Source organism: Curcuma longa, chromosome 2 (assembly GCF_044706935.1).
Source record: "Curcuma longa cultivar G26 ecotype Majalengka, Jawa Barat chromosome 2, ITB_CL_G26_1.1, whole genome shotgun sequence".
NCBI classification, from domain to species: Eukaryota; Viridiplantae; Streptophyta; class Magnoliopsida; order Zingiberales; family Zingiberaceae; genus Curcuma; species Curcuma longa.
Window position 1 is genome coordinate 6292650 of NC_133862.1, and position 18944 is coordinate 6311593.

General features: G+C 37.1%; 3 protein-coding genes across 3 annotated transcripts; all 3 read left to right on the forward strand.

Annotated features, from left to right (window-relative positions):
* Nucleotides 1–2574: 2574 nt before the first annotated feature.
* LOC141821760 (serine carboxypeptidase II-3-like) lies at nucleotides 2575–5894 on the forward strand. Its single transcript, XM_074709118.1, has 8 exons — nucleotides 2575–2959; nucleotides 3061–3168; nucleotides 3261–3523; nucleotides 3593–3853; nucleotides 4817–4935; nucleotides 5029–5121; nucleotides 5426–5531; nucleotides 5700–5894. The coding sequence occupies exons 1-8, from the start codon at nucleotides 2575–2577 to the stop codon at nucleotides 5844–5846; spliced, it is 1482 nt and encodes a 493-aa protein (XP_074565219.1). The 3' UTR covers nucleotides 5847–5894.
* A 621-nt stretch (nucleotides 5895–6515) lies between these two features.
* On the forward strand, nucleotides 6516–11700 carry LOC141821130 (serine/arginine-rich SC35-like splicing factor SCL28). Its single transcript, XM_074708507.1, has 7 exons — nucleotides 6516–6781; nucleotides 8083–8160; nucleotides 9007–9171; nucleotides 9273–9337; nucleotides 9433–9469; nucleotides 11163–11342; nucleotides 11417–11700. The coding sequence occupies exons 1-7, from the start codon at nucleotides 6573–6575 to the stop codon at nucleotides 11424–11426; spliced, it is 744 nt and encodes a 247-aa protein (XP_074564608.1). The 5' UTR covers nucleotides 6516–6572; the 3' UTR covers nucleotides 11427–11700.
* Nucleotides 11701–13434: 1734 nt separating this feature from the next.
* On the forward strand, nucleotides 13435–18797 carry LOC141821761 (gamma carbonic anhydrase 1, mitochondrial-like). Its single transcript, XM_074709119.1, has 5 exons — nucleotides 13435–13745; nucleotides 14802–14945; nucleotides 17170–17295; nucleotides 17598–17749; nucleotides 18252–18797. The coding sequence occupies exons 1-5, from the start codon at nucleotides 13631–13633 to the stop codon at nucleotides 18537–18539; spliced, it is 825 nt and encodes a 274-aa protein (XP_074565220.1). The 5' UTR covers nucleotides 13435–13630; the 3' UTR covers nucleotides 18540–18797.
* The last annotated feature ends 147 nt before the right edge of the window (nucleotides 18798–18944 follow it).

The following is an 18944-nucleotide window of genomic DNA, read 5'->3' on the forward strand; positions in this document are numbered from 1 at the left end:
TGGATTGAGCTTTCAACTGGATGTGGACTGAACTGAGAAAACCATATTACCAAGGTTTTTTCTCCAAATTTCCACTTACCAATTACCATTAATAATTAAATTTATATGAAATTTAAATTTTATTTTAAAATTTTAATATGAATATATTTAGTGAGATTTCATATTCTGCGTGATTCGTGCTGCGTGACCCCGTAAGCGACACAGCCAATCCATCGCCGTTGCCGCTGCCCTCGCCGTGTTGTCCGATCACCACCGGCCGTTGTTCCAAGCACGATCGACGCGCCATTCGTCGGCGCTTCGGCCTGGCATCGAATTCCGGCCGGATTATAGTCGGAATCCGATCGAGATTTGGCCGGAAACACGCGTGTGCCACTGCCGATCACGTTCCGGCTAAATCGCGATCGGATTCCAACCAAATCGCGGTCAGGTGCGGGTTCCCGATCAAATTACGTCGGATTCCGACCAGAATCTGGTCGGAATCCGATGTCGACTGACATGTCGGTGAGTGATGCGTTGATCATGCCCAGGTTGGCGAGCAATAGTGGCCAAACAGCACGGCGATGGCGGTCGACAGCGACGAGGGTCGGGGCGGAACATTATGTATTCCCACATTTGGACGGTCAAATCTGACGTGCGATCGCGTGATGGACGGTGGATCGCGTGGCGCTCACGCGAAGTCGCGTAGAATATCAAAATCGTATATTTAGTTTATCAAATAATGAGACAACAAGGATCTTTTTGCAAATATACACGTTAGTTTATGAAAAGTTAAACCCTAACTTTGTTCTATAAATAGAGCTTCACTCCTGAGTCAACACTCATCTTCCTGGTTTTCCTTCGTCGCCGGCGGGTGCTGCTGCCATCGATCCATCCGTGAGTCCTCTGCATCTCTTTACTTTGTTCTTGTCTAAATCCGTTCTGTTTGTTTGAATCGATGAGTGAGGAAGCAAAGGCGATGATGCGGATGATGGTTAAGGGATTTCCTGAATGGATAACCCAAAATCCCTCTATGATCGAAATGTACCAATGGATTCCTCTGAGCCTTCTCTGCTTCTCGCAATCTCACACATAAATCCTTCAGATTTTTTGCCGATTTATACCGTTTTTATCCGAATTTAGTTGAATACAGTGTGATCTGGTGTGAAGTGATTGTTACTTCTTGATCTGGAATCCACTTCTTGATCGCTATTTCACATTGTTTTATTTAATTGTGTATATTGAATCATTTCTCCTCAAATTTCAACGAAATTCTTTTCTCCTTCTTTTCTGCTTTACGGTCAACATAAGTTGATGATAAATAAGTTTTCATTTTCTTCCAAATCTACCGGAATTCGATCGATTGGAGCTCCAAATCCACAAGAGTATCAAGTTGTCATTTCTTTTAGAATTTTTTACACTGTTTATCAATTCAACACTTCTTTGCATGCTAGCAAATGCAAACATTAAATGTTCATTTTATCGCATTTAAAGATTATAATATCAATGTACAAAATGATAATATAGCAGTTTTGCATGAGATTTAATATTGTTATACATTATAGTTTTGAATTTTCCAAACTATACTAAAAAGTTATGGACTTAACTAAGACTAACTATATATATGATTTTATATATAGTTTTTAGAATACAAAATTATAATATTTCACACATAAATCCTCCAAATTTTTTGCCAATTGATTCTGTTTTTTTTTTTTTGTATGAATTTAGTTGAATAAACTTTGATTCTGTTATTTAAATTTGTGTGTTGAATTCAGCCTCCGTTGGCGTGCTAGGCAAGGCACGAGCGACTCTCGTGCTGGGCCACTGAGAACTACCATGTGCATGTTGGGCCTGGAAAAAGAGAATATCTAAAACTTTATATACAAAATTGCAAATATATAACATTCTTTTATAAAATACTTTTATTATTTATTATTTTGTTTTAAGAATTTTTTTATTTTTTTAAAAAATGCCTGAGTTGACATATCTCTACTTGGTCTATGCCGAGCATGATAGTTTACTTCTATTTCCTTTTGCTTCTCAATTTCTAACTGCAACAGCCGTTTCATTCTATCAAATGCCAAGCATGATAGTCAACAAATTATGATCACAAGCATCAGGATTGTAATTTTATACCATCAAATTTTGTGACTTTTCTGGTTTTGGTGTTAACTCGATAGCTCTCCCAAAGCAAAAAAAAAAAAAATTTGTAGTTTTGAGTGTAATTAAGAATACCTCATGCTATAAACATGAGCTAAAATAGTTGTCATTATACGCAAATGCAAAGTCACTTGAAGAGTATGATGGCAATATTTTATAAAAGAACCTTGCTTGTAACATGACCAATACCTATAGTAATTTGAAGAGAGATAAATTACGGTGTTACTACTTTTTAAGAGATTGTTCTCTTGGGGGTTCGCCTTCTGTTCTTTTGTGATAATTTACTATCTGTGTATCAACTCAATTATATCTACGTGTATAAAATTTTAATAGCAGAAGGGAAGCACAATGTTTTAGCTAACTCAAATTCTCCACTCATTCCTCCTATTAATAATGGTTCCACTCGATTCATCTGACTCACTCCCAACCAACACAATGAAGCAAAGTTTCATCTACGTCTTTTTCTTCTTCTTCCTCTGTCTCTTACACTGCATGACTTGTTACACAGTAAGGCAGGGAGATGCCTTGAACAAATTCTACTTCAGCAACAGAACAACAAGGAGGTCTTCTTCTTCTTCTTCTTCATCAGTGAGTAATCGTCTTTCGATATCCGATCTGAAGTCGAAAGTCTACGACAATTATGGCCTGAAAGAGGGGGACAAGGTCATTCAGCTACCCGGCCAGCCGGATGGGGTGAATTTCAATCAGTATGCGGGGTATGTCACGGTCGACGGCGAGAGCGGCCGGGCTCTGTTTTACTACTTTGTTGAGGCTGACGAGAACAGCAAGTCCAAGCCTCTTGTGCTCTGGCTCAATGGAGGTACAAACAACTAACGACTAAACAGAGAGAATGAATGTTATTTTCACAATTCAAGTCGATCGACTCATTTTCCAATTGAATGGGGATTTGTTGTGATGCAGGGCCTGGGTGTTCGTCGTTGGGCTTCGGGGCGATGGAGGAGCTCGGGCCATTTCGAGTCATGTCCGACGGAAAGACTCTGTACAGGAATCCTCATGCTTGGAACACAGGTATTCACTTTGCACCTCGTAGTTCTTAAAGGGTGTTTTTTGTATTATTAAAACTTTAGAGGGCGAAGTGAAAATTGCGTTGTGTGTTGCAGTGGCGAACGTTTTGTTCCTGGAGAGCCCCGCCGGCGTCGGCTTCTCCTACTCCAACACCACGTGGGACTACATCGAGAGCGGCGACGAGCGGACGGAGATCGACTCGCTGGCCTTCCTCCTCAACTGGTTCGAGCGGTTTCCGGAGTACAAGGGGAGGGAGTTCTTCATCACCGGCGAGAGCTACGCGGGGCACTACGTCCCACAGCTTGCCCTCGCCATCCTCCATCACAACGATTCTAACATCAACCTCAAAGGCATCGCGGTACGTGAATAGGTCGGTAAGGGTCGAAATATATATCTCATTCTGATTGCAAACTGGTTTGGCAATCAGATTGGGAATGCGGTGATCAACTACGAGACGGACAGCTGGGGGCTGTTTGACTACCTCTGGACGCACGCATTGATCGCCGACGAGACTGTCGATGCGATCCACGAGTTCTGCGATTTCTCGCCGGAGACCTTGCTGCAGAAGCCGGCATGCCTACGGGCGATCGGCGAGGTGAAGCGCGTCTTCGGCGATCTGTATATCTACAACATATACGCGCCGCGGTGCTTTTCTTCTGGCGTGACGCCGACTCCAAAGCCTCCTTCGGTTTGCCTCCCTATATTTTTTGCTCATTTTTCTGGTATTTTCGATCGATTTAATAAGTAACACAAGAATCTGAATTCATTGCAAGTTAAAATAGGGAAAAATTACATTGAATTTAGGGGTAATCAAACCCAAACTAATATCTTCTACCATGTTAAATTAAGACATTGTTGAATTACATCCCTCCTTGCTCACCTTGAGAAATAGAATAACACTTGCTACAAACCCTCACGTGCAAAAACTTGTGCGAAGAGAGGCCTATACATGCCACAAGATTGCGAGATTTAATTCACACATAAAGGGCAGTTTGGTACATAAAACTCCCACCAATGTGGATCTCGGGAAAGGGTCAGACCATTTTGAATATATTTTTAGCAGCTTTATTTTCATGACTCGAACAAGTGATCACAAGTTCACACGACAGCATCTTTACTATTTGCGCCAAAGCTCTCCTTCATATTAAATCCACACATAGACACACAAAAACACATAGAAGAGATCTGCATGTTAGTTTTGTTCCTCTTTGAAGGCCCCCTCTCTTGTATCAAATTCTTTCAAAATTTAGTTTCTAGCATTCTATATTTTCAATATAAAGCATTTTATGTTAACTTTCTCAGTCTCTGAATATAGTTAAATCGTATGATTGATCGAGTGTGATTGATCAAGCAGGATTGATCTCGACCATTCTAGATGCAACTGAGATTATAAATTCACCTAGATATTGTGGTGAAAACCAGGTGCAGGAGCTTAGACTTGCACACTAGTCTTGTTTCCCTTGGCTCCTTTTGGAACTCATTGGAAACTTAATCGCTACCATCACCAATTTTTCACTCAAAATGAGATAGGGTTTATAGCCAGACAATCGGAAAAACCATGGAACTAGGCTGCCCGATTTCAGGTTTTCAAAATACCAACTTTGGCTGATTACATATATTACTGAAATGTTGCACTTAAATTCTGATGCAGATCGAGAATTTTGATCCTTGTACTGACAATTATGTGGAGGCATACCTTAACAATCCAGAGGTGCAGAAAGCTCTACATGCCAATGTTACAAAGCTCGGATACCCTTGGTCTGCTTGTAGGTATATACATTTCATATGCACCCAAGAAATTTCCTTTCTTTAGACAAAATAATGAAAATTTAGCTCAGCCATCAACATTGTGTCTGGATGCAGCCAAGTGATACCTGATTGGTTAGATCCGCCTTCCACAATGTTGCCAATCATCGATGAATTGCTATCTAACGAGTTAAGAATTTTGAAGTACAGGTAAAAAAAAATAGTCTTTAAATTCATTAATGTGTCAACCCATGAGATGAGTTGAAAGGACAAAATTTCCTTCATCATACTTCAGTTCTATAAAATTTCACAGTATCAATTTGATACACTTGAAGGTACACTAGTTTAATAGGTGCACTAATTTGTATGACTTGTATAAAAAGTTTGATAACTTACTCTAAGAGTTCTGCATAATAAAAAAATATGGTTCATCAGATCGTAAGTGAAGGGTTTTCGCCCATAATAAGCTTAGGTTGGGCTTACTTTTTTCATATGCATGGATGCAACTATGCAGTGGCGACATCGATGGAAGAGTTCCTGTTACTTCCACAAAATACTCCCTGAACGAGCTAGGGCGTGCTGTGAAATCTCCATGGAGAGCTTGGATGCTTAACAATGAGGTAGATAACTTTTTTGTAGTTAATTAGCTTAGATAAGTTTGAGATTTATACAATCTAATAAGAACATCCACCTTCATCCTTAACATGTTGAGTAACTAAACGTAGTATCGAATGGTTTGATGATGAAGATGATAGTAATTGGGTTGATGATTTTTTATGAATATGTAGGTTGGGGGATACACCATGGTGTATGAACAACACTTGACATTTGCCACTGTGAGAGGAGCCGGACATGAAGTTCCAAGTTATCAACCAGCTCGAGCTCTGGAGATGATCAAGAGTTTTCTTCAAGGAGTGCCTCTCCCTACCGCTTAAAAGAAACATGACTGAATTTGTCATCTATTATATATAGATAGTACAGTGATAAAAATATTCAAGAAAATAAAGAAAATAAATAAGAAGATAACATTTGAATCATATTTTTGAAGTTGATTTTTGAGTAGGTATAAATTGATTTCTAAATTTATTAAATAGGCGAAAGTCATCAATTTTATGTTTTATATTTAGATTATCAGTAAAATTTAGATATTTAGATAAAGTCATCAATTAAATAGGCGAAATTTAGATATTTAGATTATCAATAAAAATTCAAAAGTAAAAGTAAAAAAGATTTTTTTATTAAATTATCAAAAGGATGTTTTATATTGATTTTTTTATTAAAAAGACACTTCATTCTTTGTTAAATAATACAAATGTCTTTCAATTTATTTTTTTTTTTAAATTTTAAATTGTGCTTTTGAAAAGATTTTAAATGATATTTTTTTAATTTAAAATTATCGTTCCATTTGATAGTTTTTAGATTATAACATAAGTATTAAATTTTAAATTTTAAGAGATCAATTACTATGCATAATATATTAAACTATTATCCGACTTATCTATATATCGGAATGCTTCCAGAAACTGGTACGACCATATAACGCCCGTAGCAGCCGCTACAAAAGGCCTCGCTTTGCCGGTCGCGTTGTTAGGGTTTCATTTCGGCTCTCCTTTCTTCAGCGGTCCTACAGCGCCTAGGGTTCCTCCTTTCGTCTTCTTGGCATGGGGCGATACCGTAGCCGCAGCAGAAGCTACAGCCCTCGGCGGTATAGCCGGAGCCCTCCTCGCCGGAAGCACTACGACGACCCTCGCGACCGGTACCGTGGAGGCGGCGGCGGCGGCAGAGGAGGAGGAGGAGGAGGAGGAGGAGGACGGGACTACCGCTCCGCCCCCTCCGGCCTCCTCATTCGCAATATCTCCCTCGACGCAAGGTCCTTTTTCGCCCCCACCTCCTTTGTTATATTCTCCTCTACATACCTTTCTTCGTCTTCGTTGTTGTTGCAGGGGAAACCTCTTGATAACTCCGTCTTCTATTGATAGTCTCTCGTAGTTTTCTTCCACGTTCATAAAATTCATATTAGGTTAAGTATTAGGGGGAAACCTCTTGATAACTCCGCCTTCTATTGTTGCAGAGCCATTTATCTTACAGTGGGAATCATATAAGAAAATTCTTTACTATCATCCATGCGTATCCTTTTGAGATTCTTAATCTTTGTTGGTTGCTTAATGAAATGGTAGACATTCTATACTATTTTGTTCTATTTGTGTCTAATAATCATGCAATTTGTTCTGATTTTTGTGCCATATTAGTGATTACATGTTCAAGAAAAAAGCGGATGTGTTCTAAAAAAAATTGGTTTGTGAAATTGATAAAAACATGCCACAGTTACTATATTTGCAAGAAGAATTCTTTGATAATATTGTGTATCTTTTTTATATGTTTATGATAATAAGATTTATGATTTAAAATAAGAATTTACTCGGTTCTAGATCAAATGGTTGAACAACCAAAGGCAGATGGGATAAGAATGATTGTGTGGATGTGAGAATGAAGTATGCCATGTGAATTGCCTTTGGTGATGCATGTCACTTTATCCCCTGGTCCAAAGAAAAAGATTTGAAAGATATAATTGACATTTGACAAAATGAAACATTTAAGCTCCAAAGTTGATGCTTTGTTGTTCACATATCTGCACTTTAGAATCTTGTTTGCTCTCCTCGCAATGGCATATTAGGATGCCTATTTTTGTTTGCGCCATGAGTTGAATAACATGTACTTCATCAAATAATCTATATTTTAAGACACTCTCTTTGTCGCACATTCATATATGTTTATATCTTGTTAGCTATAAATTATCTCTATTCATTGAGTTGTAGTTGTATATTTGTGATTGTGAACACTCTTCTTTTAAAACTGTTTTCTAACTCATCTGATTACTAAGGCTATAAGTCTCTCTTTGGCAAAAACAAACCCAGCATTAAAGTGTCTCTTTAATCTGTGGATACATAGATTGGAAATTTATTAGTTCATAACTTTCTCTGAAGAATGGGCTGTTTTTGTTGCCCCAAGATCTAGGCAAATGCATCCATGAGAATTGATTATATGTTGCTCTACTTTTCCTGTCCGTTTAGTTTTTTTGTGTATTGGCAGATAGTCTTTTTTTTATATGCTCTTCAATATATGTCCAACAAACATGAATTAAATAATAAAATGCCTTTCTGCCATTTGTAGGCCTGAAGATCTACGTGTACCGTTCGAGCGTTTTGGTCCAGTCAAGGATGTCTACCTTCCGAAGAACTACTATACAGGGTACTTCCTTTTGCCAACTGCAGTGAACTTATTGTTCCTCTTCTCATTAACAAGCATTAGGATCTAACAGCTTGACTTATGCACCATTATTAAATTATTCTTTCCTTGTCTGGCCCCTCTTTTTGAGCAAGAGTCAGGAGAGTAAAGAAGCGAATTTCAGTTCATCTCAAGAGCATAATTTGAACCTTGAAATAAGAGTGAAACTAAGAGTAGTAGATACAAACTGTTGCTTTATTGGATTTTTAACATGGATTGGTTTTTTTGAAACAGCTACTTCAAAAAGAGCCTACATAAATTGAATATGTTTATTCACCCATAGCTTTTGCCTCTCATTGTCCTACCACATTTTTTTTAATGCTTTATCGATACATTTAAATGATCAAATATGGTCAGTTTGCATGATGAAAGGGTTTGCCACTGCTAGATGAATTGCTAAAAAAATGCAAAATCTTACAGTCCAGAAAAATAAAAAAAACGGAATGCTAGGTTGTTTGCATTAAGTTTAACCTATGAAATAAACTTTAAATACTCTATCCCACTTTAAAATTGACAAAAACAAGAAAAGCAAATGGTAAAGGTTAAAAGATACTATTGCAAAAAGAGAAATAAAAGGATAAGCCAGAATGGTTGGCTTTTCACTCTCCCCTCACCTGGTTGATAGGGATTCTTTTCAATGCAGTTGAAGGCTGCTCTATTTGTCCTATCATTGTCATCCTAATATAGCGAACAGGATATTCTAGGACCACAAACATACAACTTTATGTAAACTGTAAAGAGAAAGGGTCCTCCTTTGTGTTGTCATTTATTGCAGTAATGAACTCTGATCTTGTTGCTCTGTTATTGTAGGGAGCCACGTGGTTTTGGATTCGTCAAATTCCGCTATGCAGAAGATGCTGCAATAGCTAAGCAGCATATGAATCGTCAGATTATTGGCGGCCGTGAAATTTCAATTGTCTATGCTGAAGAAAATAGGAAAACTCCGCAAGAAATGCGCAAGATAACACGGATTAGGTGGGCTCATTTATGTTTTCTGCTACTATCACTTTTCATAACTTTTGGTTAATTTAGTTGCCTCAAGTAATTTGCATAATAATGAACTTATACTTCTGCAGTGAAAGACATATGGGAGGACGACACCGGCGGTCTCCATCCAGATCTCCCAGACAACGACATCGTTGTTAGTATTCTGTAGTATCATTGCATGGTATTCAAAAGTCGTCCAGTTTCTATATATGCTTAAATATACTTATAATGGATCTTTGTCTGTGGCAGCATATTCACGTTCTCCCACTCCCAGGCATGATTCAAGGTTTGTCACAATATACGGATTTGCAATCTTGCATGTTTGTTTAAAAAAAAGCTGCTATCCCCTATTGGGTTGGGTGCAGAGTTTCTCTTCTCTGTTATTAGGAATAAATTGCTGGTTCTTGTTATTGAAATACAAGAGAAACTTCTACCTGTATGGATTATTTTATTAGACATCACTATTTGAATATCTGACATACCAAGAATACCTGAGCAATGACATTTATTTTATTAATTGTTTCCATAGACATAGGAGGATGCCTTGCTAACCTCAATTTGTATACTAGTAAATAGTAATACTAACATGGTAATACACCCTATAATATTTTATTTGAAGATCATGATTTTGCATATTGATTTTCCAAATTTTTTGTAGTTAGATGGAAAGACCTTGAACCAGAGTAGAGTTTTAAACTGATTTGTAACATAATTCATTTGTTCACGATTGTAAATAAATAACATCATTGTATACATAACACATATAGTTGGTAAAATCTCTCTTAGACTGGATGGTTTCATTTTAACGCTTTTCAAGACCCAATAGAGCTTAAAATGGTTCTCTAGATATCTACAGACTTTGCTAGCCCAGGGATTGCCTACATCCATTGAGGCCTCAATCATCCAAACTGCAATATTACAATTTGAGAATTTTTAGTGGCTTCGTGGACTTTAGTTCAGCAGCCTCCTGTATTCCTCTAAGAGGCCCATAGCTCACCAATAATCTATTTTACAAAAATAACCAATCATAATGGCACAATTAATAATTGGATTTAGTGTTAAATATTTAGTCAATTCAAAATTTAATTTGGGGTTTTTTAATCTAAATTGGATAATGGTGTGTAACTACTAGAAAATTGGCCAATCTTGTAAGAATGCCTTGCTTTTTGGATGAGTTTCTATTGATTTTTATAGCCTTTTCCATGTTCATGCAGATTGTAAAAGTGAAACGAGTATGTAAAGAACCAAAGCTTTAGTAAAAAAAAAGTAAAGAGGAAGTGACAGTAAAGTTGTTCACTTATTGATCACTTAATTTGAAAGCTATGAGGAAGTTTCAGTTAGTCTTCATCTTCAACAGCTGTAGATCACTGATTACATGGCTTGGTAGAGATACAAGTCCATTTTAACTTTCTGTTACCTCAATAGAAAAAACTTTCCATACATATTTTGCCTTCTTAATTGTCTGTTTGATTGTTTTATACTATCCAGTTAGAAAAAGAAATTAGAGCTTACAAAGTCAAAAGAGAGATTCATGAAAAGAGCTCAAAGCGAAAATACCATGATCTCCTGTGAAGAGAGCATGATCTTGATGGTTGTCATGCATGAGATGAAAGTAAGATAATTTTGGCCTAAGAAAGTTGACGCAAAGAGCTGTCGATGCTGTTCAATAAGCGGGTACACCAATAAGAGAATAAAACACGCTTGGATCAAACTTCCATATATATTCAGGAGTTGTGATATGTTCCAGGTAAAGATTAATTCTTCCAACATATCAAGTTGGAGATGATGCTTAAGAACCTGTGCGCCAGATAATGTATAATGTTTGTCATAGAGAGTATCAGATAGTTGTTCTTTTACTTTCTGGTATCATTAGCAAATTGTTGACCACATATCCAATGCCACTCCCCAGTGAGATTAGCAAATACTCTCCCACAGCATACTGCGCTTCTGAATAATTATATATGTATGGTTAAATGCAGGGACAATGGAAGGGGCAGCCGCGATTACTACTCTCCGCCGAGATCAATTTCTCCATCTCCTCTGAATGGTAGGGATTATGGGTCACCTGATGATAGGGATTACAGGTCTAAGAGGTCTGAACATCAATCTCGAGGTGCTGAGGTTAATGGACAGAGCCCATCGAGGTCACGATCATACAGGTCAGTCTCAGTTCCTATCATTTTCATTTTTATATGCTTATCAATCAATCTCACTAGTGACCGAACCATTGCAGTCCCAAGTGAGTGCAGACTCTGCTCAAGCGACATTTTTAAATGAGTCCATGTATCAGAATAGGAAAACCAGCTGCTCTGAACACTTGCTTCCAAATTTTTCTGGGTTTCCTTCAAATCTATTAGCAATATAAACCTAGGTTGGCGAATGTTCTAGCTGTAACTTTGTACTTAGTAAATGGAGCCTCTGATCTGGTGGGTCTGTAGTTGATGTTTTTGTGGTCTCTGCTTTATTGGGTTTCTCTTGACTCCCTGTAGTAGATGCTTTTTGATACCTTTTTGTTCAGTCATGAACAGACTCGTTAACACAATTATGTTGCTGATTTGTGTGTGATTTCTGTTTGTGGGTGATTGTTTCAACTATGTTTACCACTAAATTTCTCCCAAAGATCTACATTGCAATGGATTCAAATGATCTTAGAGGCATGGTTATGCATTTTTAAGTTCTAATGTCTTTTAGATTTTTTTTCCTTTTATTTGTCACGGAACCAGTTGGAAGGAAGATATCTTGTAATACTCTTTGAATGTTTATTTTTTCTCAATTTTTGGTGATTTCTGTATTTTTCTGCAAAAAGGTAATTTATGCATTGCTAGCTCAGATTGAAAAAATTCAATCAGAATCTCATTCTGTCCGGTACCTTTACTAAATTTTAAATTCAACTGAATCTAGTTGACAAATGTTTAAATGCAACTGGTTTTGTTAGATTCGGCTACAAATGGCTCAAAATCAACTCTGAAGAAAATCTAAATCTTTCTCGTCGGAAGCATTGAGAAGTTACTCATGAGGTATTGTTTGCTAAAAAAATGATAAATTTTAGTCAGTCGCATTGATTTAATTTCTGGGGGTGACTGATCCACCAGAAGTTTCTCATCGGTCATCAGAGTAAATTGTCTAAACCCTACTGGAAGTGGTTTTCGGATCATTGATCATTATTGTTAGGCAAAACTGGAATGCTGTTTCGAATGATGTGTTGTCTGTGTCTTTCAAATATGCCATCATATAAAAGATCAAACTATACCCCTGCTCCGTCCCGATTCACAATGAAAAAGATGTGATCGGCTTCGAGCATCCTGTAGTACCTGCAACGATACGAAGAAAGATAGTGTTATTTTTATCTTCAGGGCATAGCTGAGTTGATTATGACGGAGCAGACTTGCAGAAGAGGATAAGGATTTGAATCTCAACGAAATTGAGTAATACTTTTCTCTGTCGTGATCAATTGTAGTTTCTCGATTTATTTTCTTATATATGATTGTAGGACTGATCGTGTGAAGCTGTTGGGGTGGCGAATTTTACCTTTCACATAAGACGATACGAAGAAAGATTGTGTTAATTTGGATAATGTGAGTTGAAAAAAAATGATAATCCCAGTTAACCCCATTGACTATTTTTGGAGGTGATCAGTCCGGTCCCACGGAAGTTTCCCACCGATCACCAGGATAAATCGGGAAGTGCACGCAGCGGTGACACATCAAAGTAGACGATGACACATCAGGGTAATGTGAGTTGAAGAATGAACTTTTGTAGACGGTGAGCTGGATTTGTGACACATCAAGAACATGAATCACGCTAAATCATTGTGCTTGATAAGCTAACTACTCCTCGATGAGCAAAACACATTTAGGGAATTCCCTACCTGCACAAAAATTCCTAAATTTGCTGAGCCATCCAAATTGTGAACTATGCTGAATTCCAAGATCACTGTGATGAATCTCATCGTCAACGCGTAGAGCAATACAACATGCATAACGTTGAGTGCATTTTTTCAATCCTCCGAACATAGCTGAGTTGGTTACAACGTAACAAAATTACAGAAGAGGGTAAGGATTTGAATCTTGACCCATTCTACTTTTTGCATAAGAGTGCATTTTTCCAAATTTATATTTTTCCTAAACGGTCCTTCAAATTTATATTTATTAACATGTCCAAATTTATTTAGAATTTTTAGAAGAAATTTAACCTTTTTAAGCGTTCGGAGGGCATTTTGAAATAGAAGTGAATGAACAGGGGCAATTCCGTCTCCGGCGAAAACCCCAATCGCGACGCTCTGCTTCCTAGACCGCTGCCCTTTCGTGGATCTCCCATTCCCTCTCGGCTCTCGCTCTCTCGCTGCTACCGCCTCCTCCGCTGCTCCTTCCTCTTCGTCGCCGGCGTCAAAGGGGGCGATCTATCCCGCGGCCTTGTACATCCATCTGTCAGCTAGGGCGCGAGATCGATGGGGACACTAGGGAGGGCGATCTACACCGTCGGATTCTGGATCCGGGAGACCGGCCAGGCCATCGATCGTCTCGGCTCCCGACTCCAGGGAAACTATCTCTTCCAAGAGCAGAGTAAGACTGGTTCTTTCTCCGCGTACTTGTTTCGATCCGGCGATCTTGCTTCTTTCGGTCGTCATTTTGCTTCAGTATTTTGCATTTTTTATTGATTGTATCACGGCTTTACTGACATTGTTTAGGTTTGAATCGAAATAGCCGTCAGAGGATCTTACTTTATGATGATTAGTTTCTCCGTCTCGCCTACAATATTGCCTTTGTGCCATAGATTCAAGATTTTTTTTTCACGATGTTCTAGAATCAAAAAATTTCAGTTGCTCAAATGTTATCCATGTCAATGATGTTTTCCTAAAAACTAGAAGACAGATGTATTGGTTTCTGCAATTGTCGTCAAAAAGTACTCCAAAGATTAAAAGAAATAAGATTTGATACTTCGATTCACCCTGAAACATAAATGCATTGGTTGTTTGCCGTTTATGAATTTCTTTATGCGCACAATATAGCTCTACTATCTTAAACAAGAAATTTGATTATAGCTTATCCAGCATACCAGTCAAAAATCCAATTTTTATGACATCATTGAGGTCTATGTATAAGAATTTATCTTTTCTTAGTATTCAGAAAATCTATTGAGCTTCTTTGTTGGTAACTGGTTTTTCTTTATATTATTGTTTATCTGAAGGTAGATGTTTAGTAAAGGTACTATTGAGCTTATTGTTACAGTTTACAGTCATGTTATTGAACACCAATGATTATGGGTAGATGTTTTGATTGCCATAGGTAATACAGTTTATGTTAGACTTTTCAATGAACCAAGACAACTTAGGTCATTTAATAAAAAATTATGTCCTTTGATCTATTCAGTTATCGGATTGAATTAACATTTTAATCTTATCGTGGTTTGGTCTTTAATCGAGAAGTTTGCCTACTTGAATGGTATGAAATTTCTTGTTGTCTAGGACAATCAGTACAGATTTCATTCTATGATATAGTTTGTACATTGGCTCAGAAACTTTTCTTGCTAGAATTATACTAGGTAATTGTGAGAAACAAATATGTTTTAAGTTCATAGTATTCTAACTTGCTAAATTACTCTCTTATCGCCATTTTCAGTATCAAGGCATCGCACACTTATGAATGTGTTCGACAAAGTACCTAATGTTCACAAAGATGCTTTTGTTGCTCCTAGTGCATCTGTTATTGGTGATGTCCAAGTAGGCCAAGGATCATCAATTTGGTATGGATGTGTTTTGCGAGGTATGTTGTGATTTCAATTAATTTCCATAGTATATACAACCAGAACATAATTAATGATGTTTTCATATCTTTTCTTATTTCCTTGCAAAATTCATTTTATTGACATGAAATTTTGTAACTTAGAAAGGTGTAGGAAAACATAGCAACAAGAAGTTGCATTCCTGAATAAATATGCTATCATGACTAGCATAGGTAAGAGGACCCATTAAATTATCTGGCTCAATCCAAGCAGTAGCACCCAAATGCTCAAGCCCAATATAGTAGTTGCTCACTGGTATAAGCTTATAGATTCTCCGTGTTAGCCCACAAGTTTAACGTGAGACATGGCAATCTCACCCAATGTCCTCTGCATATACAGAATGCCATCTTTTTAAATTACAATTGAGTAATTAATTTAGGCTGACAAATAAGAATCATATTTTAGGAATGAGTAATTCAGATATCTTACAATCTGTTATAACGTCTGGTTAGTTGATTTGCTTTATTTTATAATTATGCTTATTTTAAGAAATGTGAAGTAAAGGAGAAGTGGAAGGACCAAATTGAAAGGAAAACAAAGAAGCTTAACCTCTTTTTGTTTACTTGGAAGGATGGAAATGGAAGGAATAGTAACTGGTTTTCCTTTATACTATTGTATATTCTAAGGCAGATGTTTAATATAAGTTGCCTATTTTCTCTTTCCTTAAACTCGCTCATTTACTTTGTTTGCTTGAATCTATGGTGCTGGTGGCTAATTGATTATTTAAGTTATATGCAATCAGATATGCACTTTTTGCCCAAGTAGGATGGATATGCTCTTTGCAGCCTGAAATGCAGATGAGTATGGCTACATATACGCCCAGTATGCTAATTGATTGCATAAGATATTTTACCCATTGATATTTCTTGATTAACTTCCAATTGAGATAGTTGGAGGGAAATAAAAAACATTTTCCCCCCATATGCTTGAGAATTTAAAATGGCTATTTTTTGAGGGATTTTGATGAGACACGAAAAATTCTCCTCCATCTCACACAAGTCTTTCCAGAACAATTCCTCTACAACTCCTTGCAATACACTTATTGCACTGCTTCAGCTCATCACACAGTGAATACTGTGCTAATATGCTCTAAAACCCAGCAGAAAAGGGTGAAAATTTACCATCATTTTGGAAGCCAACTGGTATGTCGAAAGCTTGATATCACATTCCAACCAATAGGACGTTGCAACTGGATTGACTCAAAAATCTAGTCTATATTATTTTACTTGTTGGCACTTATGTTTATCATTTGTTTGGTTTCCCACTGAATTCTATTTATTTGACTTAAATCTGTATTTGACAATAACAAAAGCTATAATAACCCACCTATTTGTGGTCAGGCAGATGGACCTGTTGCACCATTGAGCTTGTGTAAGACATCAGAATATGTTTCTAGAGTTTTTCATAAAATTCTTTTTTGACTCCTTTATCTATACTTTGAATAGTTAAGTATCTCACTCTTTGTAATTCAAGCACTAGGGTCATTTTTTCATAATGTCCTCACCATTTTAGATGATTTTCTTTGATTTTACTTATTCACTCTAGTTTAGTTATCATGAACGGTAGCTTTATTTACTTTTTTTTGTCTTCTCATTCATACAAATACATATTAAATACACTAACATTTTGTACATGATGTTTTAAGCACCCAACTTTTTGATCTATAAAGCATAGTTTTATTACAAGTATGTAGTGAAGTTTCTTTTGACCAAAAAAAGTCAGATGGCGATTACATCCACTTCCATTTTATCGTTCCAATTTTGAGTTTAAATTTCCTTGTATCATTCTTTCACTCAGGTCCAAGAGTAGATCCGTGGAGTCAAACACTTTTATTGATTGTCTCCCCTAATGTTGTGTAGCATGTTTCCTATATAGGATTGCAAAAGGGTCTCTTGATTGCATCATCCTACAACTTCAGTATGATTCATTTAGAAGAATTCATATGCACCGTCAAATAATTGAGAAAGCCAATGACTTCAATCATACATTGCACAATGTTACACAACCAATGATGCATGTAGAAAAACGATAAATTTACTTTTATTTTCTTTGGGTATATGAGTAATTGTCCAAGGATCATATTAAACACAGTGCTAGATTTACTACTAGTGAATAGTTGTTGAGGAAGAAGACAATCAACTTTCAGCTACACGTTTCTTATTTGTTACTTTAGCTTTTGATTCCTTTTCGCTTGAGCCTTTGCAGGTGATGTGAACAGCATCCATGTTGGATCTGGCACTAATATACAAGATAATTCTCTGGTGCATGTGGCAAAATCTAATTTGAGCGGGAAGGTTCTGCCAACTATTATTGGTGATAATGTCACAATAGGCAAGTGATTTTAATCATCCTTGGTGATTGTTTCTATAAATTGCTTTGCATGTCTTGCACAATATATTGGGTTATAAATTATTGTTCTATTGTCAACATTTTTCTTTCTTTACCATGAATCCGTGTCAGAGCTGGATGTTCTTTACATCTCAGCCATAAAGTTTTTTGTTCAAAAACCTTGGATGTTTTTTTTAAAAAAATTTAGGCCAATTCATGACCATATTCAGATTCTGGATTCAAGATACAGATGAATTTCATCTTATAGAGCTCCATTCTTGAATTGGTGTTTTAACTTTATGTAGGTCATAGTGCTGTCTTGCATGGATGCACTGTTGAGGATGAATCATTTGTCGGAATGGGTGCCGTACTGCTTGATGGGGTACTTGTGGAAAAGCATGGGATGGTTGCTGCAGGATCCCTCGTAAGGCAGAATACAAAGATCCCAGCTGGAGAGGTATCAACTACATTGTTGTTTTTATTTTCAGAAATCAACTTCTCCTGATGCCTTTAAAATCGGTTACTCTATGCAATGAGAGTATACTTATTGTGAATGTTGATTTTGTTAACATAGTTCTAGGTTCATCAAGATTGTGTTAATTTAGTTTCATCTGTATCAGAAATAAACATTTGATCTAACAATTAGGAACTCATCTCTCTTCCAAAAATGTCTTATTCGACCTACTTTCCATCGATATGTGAAAGGATATTATGATATCTGGGATTAGGAAATCACAAGTGCAGTATAGAGATCTAGATGACAACTTTAAAGAAACGCTGCAAGTAGATTTGGTGAAATTAAGTCTAACTTCAAATGATGATAATATGATTTGTTCTAGTGTTTGAAAGATATCAATGTTACTAGGGATCAATGGAACCTGATGGAACACTACTAGTGATATAATAAGTATTCATTATGAATAGATTACACCCATTTGTAAGCATTTGTTATGTGTCAGGTATGGGGAGGCAATCCTGCAAAGTTGCTGAGGAAGCTCACTGATGAAGAGATAGCTTTCATCGCTCAGTCTGCTACCAACTATGCTAACTTGGCCCAAGTGCATGCGGCTGAGAATGCCAAGTCGTTCGACGAGATCGAGTTTGAGAAGGTTTTGCGCAAGAGGTTCGCCCACAAGGACGAGGAGTACGACTCGATGCTCGGAATCGTCCGTGAAACACCCCCAGAGCTAATTCTTCCTGACAACATCTTGCCGGACAAGGCACGCACCACCCCTTCTCAGCAGTAACTCAGGCTGAGCTAATTGAGCTGGTTTCATCATCGACCAGTGTTTCAAGCTTCTTTTTTTGCAATAATTTGAAGTGAGGCTCATTCTAGGACTGGCCAACTCTCTTCATTTTCACTGCCTTTTACGGGGATATTAAATTACTTTCAGTGATATCGCATGAACTGTGCTTTTAGAGATTCTTGTAAAGCACTTGAATGAGTGCAGAAACCTGCATGGATGTGGCGGTTTGAGTAATAAGCTATTTGTTTCCCACATAAACAGCTCGTGTTAATGATCTGTATCCCTCTTCCATAGTGAATAATCCGAAAAAAAAAAGCCATGTGTATATATATATATATATATGAAAAAAGTCATGTGTATACATATATATAGTCTTACAAGGATGATGAAGCTCATTAAAGTTGA

Coding starts and splice junctions, on each gene's coding strand:
- LOC141821760 (XM_074709118.1), top strand. CDS start 2,575: ATGAAGCAAAGTTTCATCTACGTCTTTTTCTTCTTCTTCCTCTGTCTC. Junction 5,122..5,425: donor TTAAGAATTTTGAAGTACAG/GTAAAAAAAAAT, acceptor GCAACTATGCAG/TGGCGACATCGATGGAAGAG. Junction 5,532..5,699: donor CTTGGATGCTTAACAATGAG/GTAGATAACTTT, acceptor ATGAATATGTAG/GTTGGGGGATACACCATGGT.
- LOC141821761 (XM_074709119.1), top strand. CDS start 13,631: ATGGGGACACTAGGGAGGGCGATCTACACCGTCGGATTCTGGATCCGG. Junction 13,746..14,801: donor CTATCTCTTCCAAGAGCAGA/GTAAGACTGGTT, acceptor CGCCATTTTCAG/TATCAAGGCATCGCACACTT. Junction 17,296..17,597: donor TGGTGATAATGTCACAATAG/GCAAGTGATTTT, acceptor AACTTTATGTAG/GTCATAGTGCTGTCTTGCAT.
- LOC141821130 (XM_074708507.1), top strand. CDS start 6,573: ATGGGGCGATACCGTAGCCGCAGCAGAAGCTACAGCCCTCGGCGGTAT. Junction 9,172..9,272: donor CGCAAGATAACACGGATTAG/GTGGGCTCATTT, acceptor ATACTTCTGCAG/TGAAAGACATATGGGAGGAC. Junction 9,470..11,162: donor ACTCCCAGGCATGATTCAAG/GTTTGTCACAAT, acceptor GGTTAAATGCAG/GGACAATGGAAGGGGCAGCC.